The following is a 3,438-nucleotide window of genomic DNA, read 5'->3' as shown; positions in this document are numbered from 1 at the left end:
CACACACACACACACACACACACACACACACACACACACACACACACACGCCACCAAAATCTGACTGAAATCCGGGCCTCCCCAGTAGTGGAGTTGTATTCTGAAATAGACTTTCTGTGGCATTCTGAGGAGTGGAGCTCTCAGCAGTCCTGGTTCTGTCTACATAATGGCACGAATCAGCTGGGACACTCATTCATCCCCTTCACAGGGAAAATCACTTCGAATTAGAGGACTTTTCTCCATTTAATGCAAAAGAATGGAGAAGTGGCTCTGTTTCATTGGTCACAAAATCCCACCTTCCCAGATCGTGGGTTCAGAGAACCTGAGAAGCGGGATTATTTTAGCAGGTGAGGTCAGAATTCAGGTTTATAGATTACAGCAATTTAGTCTAGAGGGTGCCTCTGGAAACACTACAGGCCAGTGATTCCAAAGACTTACTGTCTCCAAATTTGGGGTGTGGTGTGGCCTTTTAGGTTTCCTGTGAAGATAGAAGACCACAGTGGGGTGTGTGGCAGGGCAGGGAGGTACGGGCTGTGATCTTAAATTGGGTTCTCATCAGATCCCTTCACTTTCTTCACACATAGTCGGTCTTCTCCATCCCTCCTTCCCTCCCTTTCTCCCTCTTTACCTCTCTCTTGGAGAGTAGAGAGTGGGGTGAGACAGGGCGGTAGAGCAGAGGAGAAATCATTGAAGAGATTGGAGTCCCTGTGGCTACACTGAAAATTCCGCCCTTGGGGAGTGCTGCCTGGCCTTGTGCTCTAGTCCCCTGGGAAGTCTGCTGGTGAGGGCGAGGACCGCATTCTGTACTGGTCATTACGCACCTCCAGGGTCTGGCACAAAGCAGGTGCTCAGTAAACATTTGTTATATGACTGTTCTTAGCTTTTACATTTTATTTCTAAGTGACAGGAATAATAAAAGAACTCCCTGTATCCTTTCCCCCAGATACACCAATTTACATTTTGCCCTATTTTCATCCTACTCTGATTCACGTGGAGTAAATTGGCATGTGGGAGACAGGATGCCTCTTAACCCACTAACACTTTTGTGTTTATTTCCTCTGAGCAAAGGCAGTCAGTTCCATCATCCCTGTTACTCAAAAGCAGGAAGTTCAATGCTGACAGCATGCTGGGGTCTAGTCCCTTGGTCCCTAGTTGGTATGCGCCAGCATAGTCTTTAATGACAGCTGCCCCCAGTCCAGGATCCTGTGCCGAAAGTTGCTGTCCTTTTTGTAGTCATCTTTCGTAATTGGCATCGTTCCTTGGCCTCCCTTTGTCCTTGGATCTTTGCCATTTTTGAAGAGCACGGACCAGTGGTCTCTGTGGGCCCTGCCCTCACCTCAGGGTGGGTCTGAGGGCGACTCCCTCATCTCCCTCATCATCCTTGTCGCCTGGTATGTTGTTGCTTTTGCTTGCCTCAAAGCCTCCCTCCTGTCTCCCTACTCTCCCCCCTTCAGGTGGAGAAGATCCGCCAGGTGAAAGCCAAGTCCCTGTACCTGCAGGTGGAGAAGCTGCGGCAGAGCCTCAACAAGCTGGAGAGCACCATCAGTGCCGTCCAGCAGGTGCTGGAGGAGGGCCGGGCGCTGGATGTCCTGCTGGCCCGGGACCGCATGCTGGCCCAGGTGCAGGAGCTGAAGACCGTGCGCAGCTTCCTGCAGCCCCAGGAAGACGACCGTGTCATGTTCACACCCCCTGACCAGGCCCTGTACCTCGCCATCAAGTCATTCGGCTTCGTTAGCAGTGGGGCCTTCGCGCCACTCACCAAAGCCACGGGGGATGGCCTCAAGCGGGCCCTCCAGGGTAAGGTGGCCTCCTTCACAGTTATTGGCTACGACCATGATGGGGAGCCTCGCCTCTCTGGGGGCGACCTGATGTCAGCCGTGGTCTTGGGCCCTGATGGCAACCTGTTTGGTGCCGAGGTGAGTGACCAGCAGAACGGGACCTATGTGGTGAGTTACCGGCCGCAGCTGGAGGGCGAGCACCTGGTGTCGGTCACCATGTGCAATCAGCACATCGAGAACAGCCCCTTCAAGGTGGTGGTCAAGTCAGGCCGCAGCTACGTGGGCATCGGGCTCCCGGGCCTGAGCTTTGGCAGCGAGGGCGACAGTGATGGCAAGCTCTGCCGCCCCTGGGGCGTGAGTGTGGACAAGGAGGGCTACATCGTCGTGGCCGACCGCAGCAACAACCGCATCCAGGTGTTCAAGCCATGTGGCACCTTCCACCACAAATTTGGCACCCTGGGCTCCCGGCCCGGGCAGTTCGACCGGCCAGCTGGCGTGGCCTGCGATGCCTCCCGCAGGATCGTGGTGGCTGACAAGGACAATCATCGCATCCAGGTCTTCACGTTTGAGGGCCAGTTCCTGCTCAAGTTCGGCGAGAAGGGAACCAAAAATGGGCAGTTCAACTACCCTTGGGACGTGGCGGTGAATTCTGAGGGCAAGATCCTGGTCTCTGACACCCGCAACCACCGGATCCAGCTGTTCGGGCCGGACGGTGTCTTCCTGAATAAGTACGGCTTCGAGGGGGCTCTCTGGAAGCACTTTGACTCCCCCCGTGGTGTGGCCTTCAACCACGAGGGCCACTTGGTGGTCACCGACTTCAACAACCACCGGCTCCTGGTCATCCACCCTGACTGCCAGTCCGCGCGCTTCCTGGGCTCCGAGGGCACGGGCAATGGGCAGTTCCTGCGCCCACAGGGTGTGGCCGTGGACCAGGAGGGGCGCATCATTGTGGCCGACTCCAGGAACCACCGCGTGCAGATGTTCGAGTCCAATGGCAGCTTCCTGTGCAAGTTTGGCGCCCAGGGCAGTGGCTTTGGGCAGATGGACCGCCCGTCCGGCATCGCAGTCACCCCCGACGGGATGATTGTGGTGGTGGACTTTGGCAACAATCGGATCCTCATCTTCTGATCACGTTCTCTAGGCTTCTGTGTTTGGGCTGTGCGTGCATCTCTCTCTCTCTCTCTCTCTCTCTCTCTCTCTCTCTCCTTTTGAATTTCAAAGAAGAAACAGTCTCAGGGAAATTTCTTTTTTTCTTTTGTTTAAAAAGAACAAGAAGAGTACAACATTGCTTAAGTCCTACCTCATCTTTATTTTTTTACAGATGAATGTACTTATCTTTTCTGCAGGGATTGAGCCTGTGACGTGATAATTTCTATCTACCTCATAAATCTTTACATTTCCTTCTCCAGCAGGCCCTCTGCCCTCCTCCTGCCCTCCTCCCCACCCTCACTCAGCGGAGTTCACGTTCCCCTCTGACCCGTTGTGGGGCGTGATATGCACAAGCCTGGTGTCTCTGTGGCTGGGGGGGCACTGGGTGTGTGGTGGGGTGTACTCTGTAGATTGAGCCAAGGAAACATGAAAGAACTACTAAGTAAAAAAAAAACAAAAAACAAAAAACAAAAAAAAAAACTATAAAATGTGGAAAAATAAGGTTTAAAAT

At 53.6% G+C, this 3,438-nt stretch overlaps 1 protein-coding gene across 1 annotated transcript in view; it reads left to right on the top strand.

The window, feature by feature from the left end:
- The window catches only part of LOC111158990 (tripartite motif containing 71), a 65,281-nt gene extending 62,375 nt beyond the window's left edge, over window positions 1–2,906 (top strand). The window contains exon 4 of the mRNA XM_022521346.1: window positions 1,455–2,906. Within this exon, the coding sequence (XP_022377054.1) occupies window positions 1,455–2,906 (1,452 nt within the window). The remainder of the gene's footprint in view (window positions 1–1,454) is intronic.
- Window positions 2,907–3,438: the final 532 nt, after the last annotated feature.

This window comes from Enhydra lutris, unplaced genomic scaffold (genome assembly GCF_002288905.1).
Source record: "Enhydra lutris kenyoni isolate GAN:26980312 unplaced genomic scaffold, ASM228890v2 scaffoldscaffold66, whole genome shotgun sequence".
Lineage (NCBI taxonomy): Eukaryota > Metazoa > Chordata > Mammalia > Carnivora > Mustelidae > Enhydra > Enhydra lutris.
Note: the sequence above shows the minus strand (reverse complement) of the source record. Positions and strands in the feature narration are given on the sequence as shown.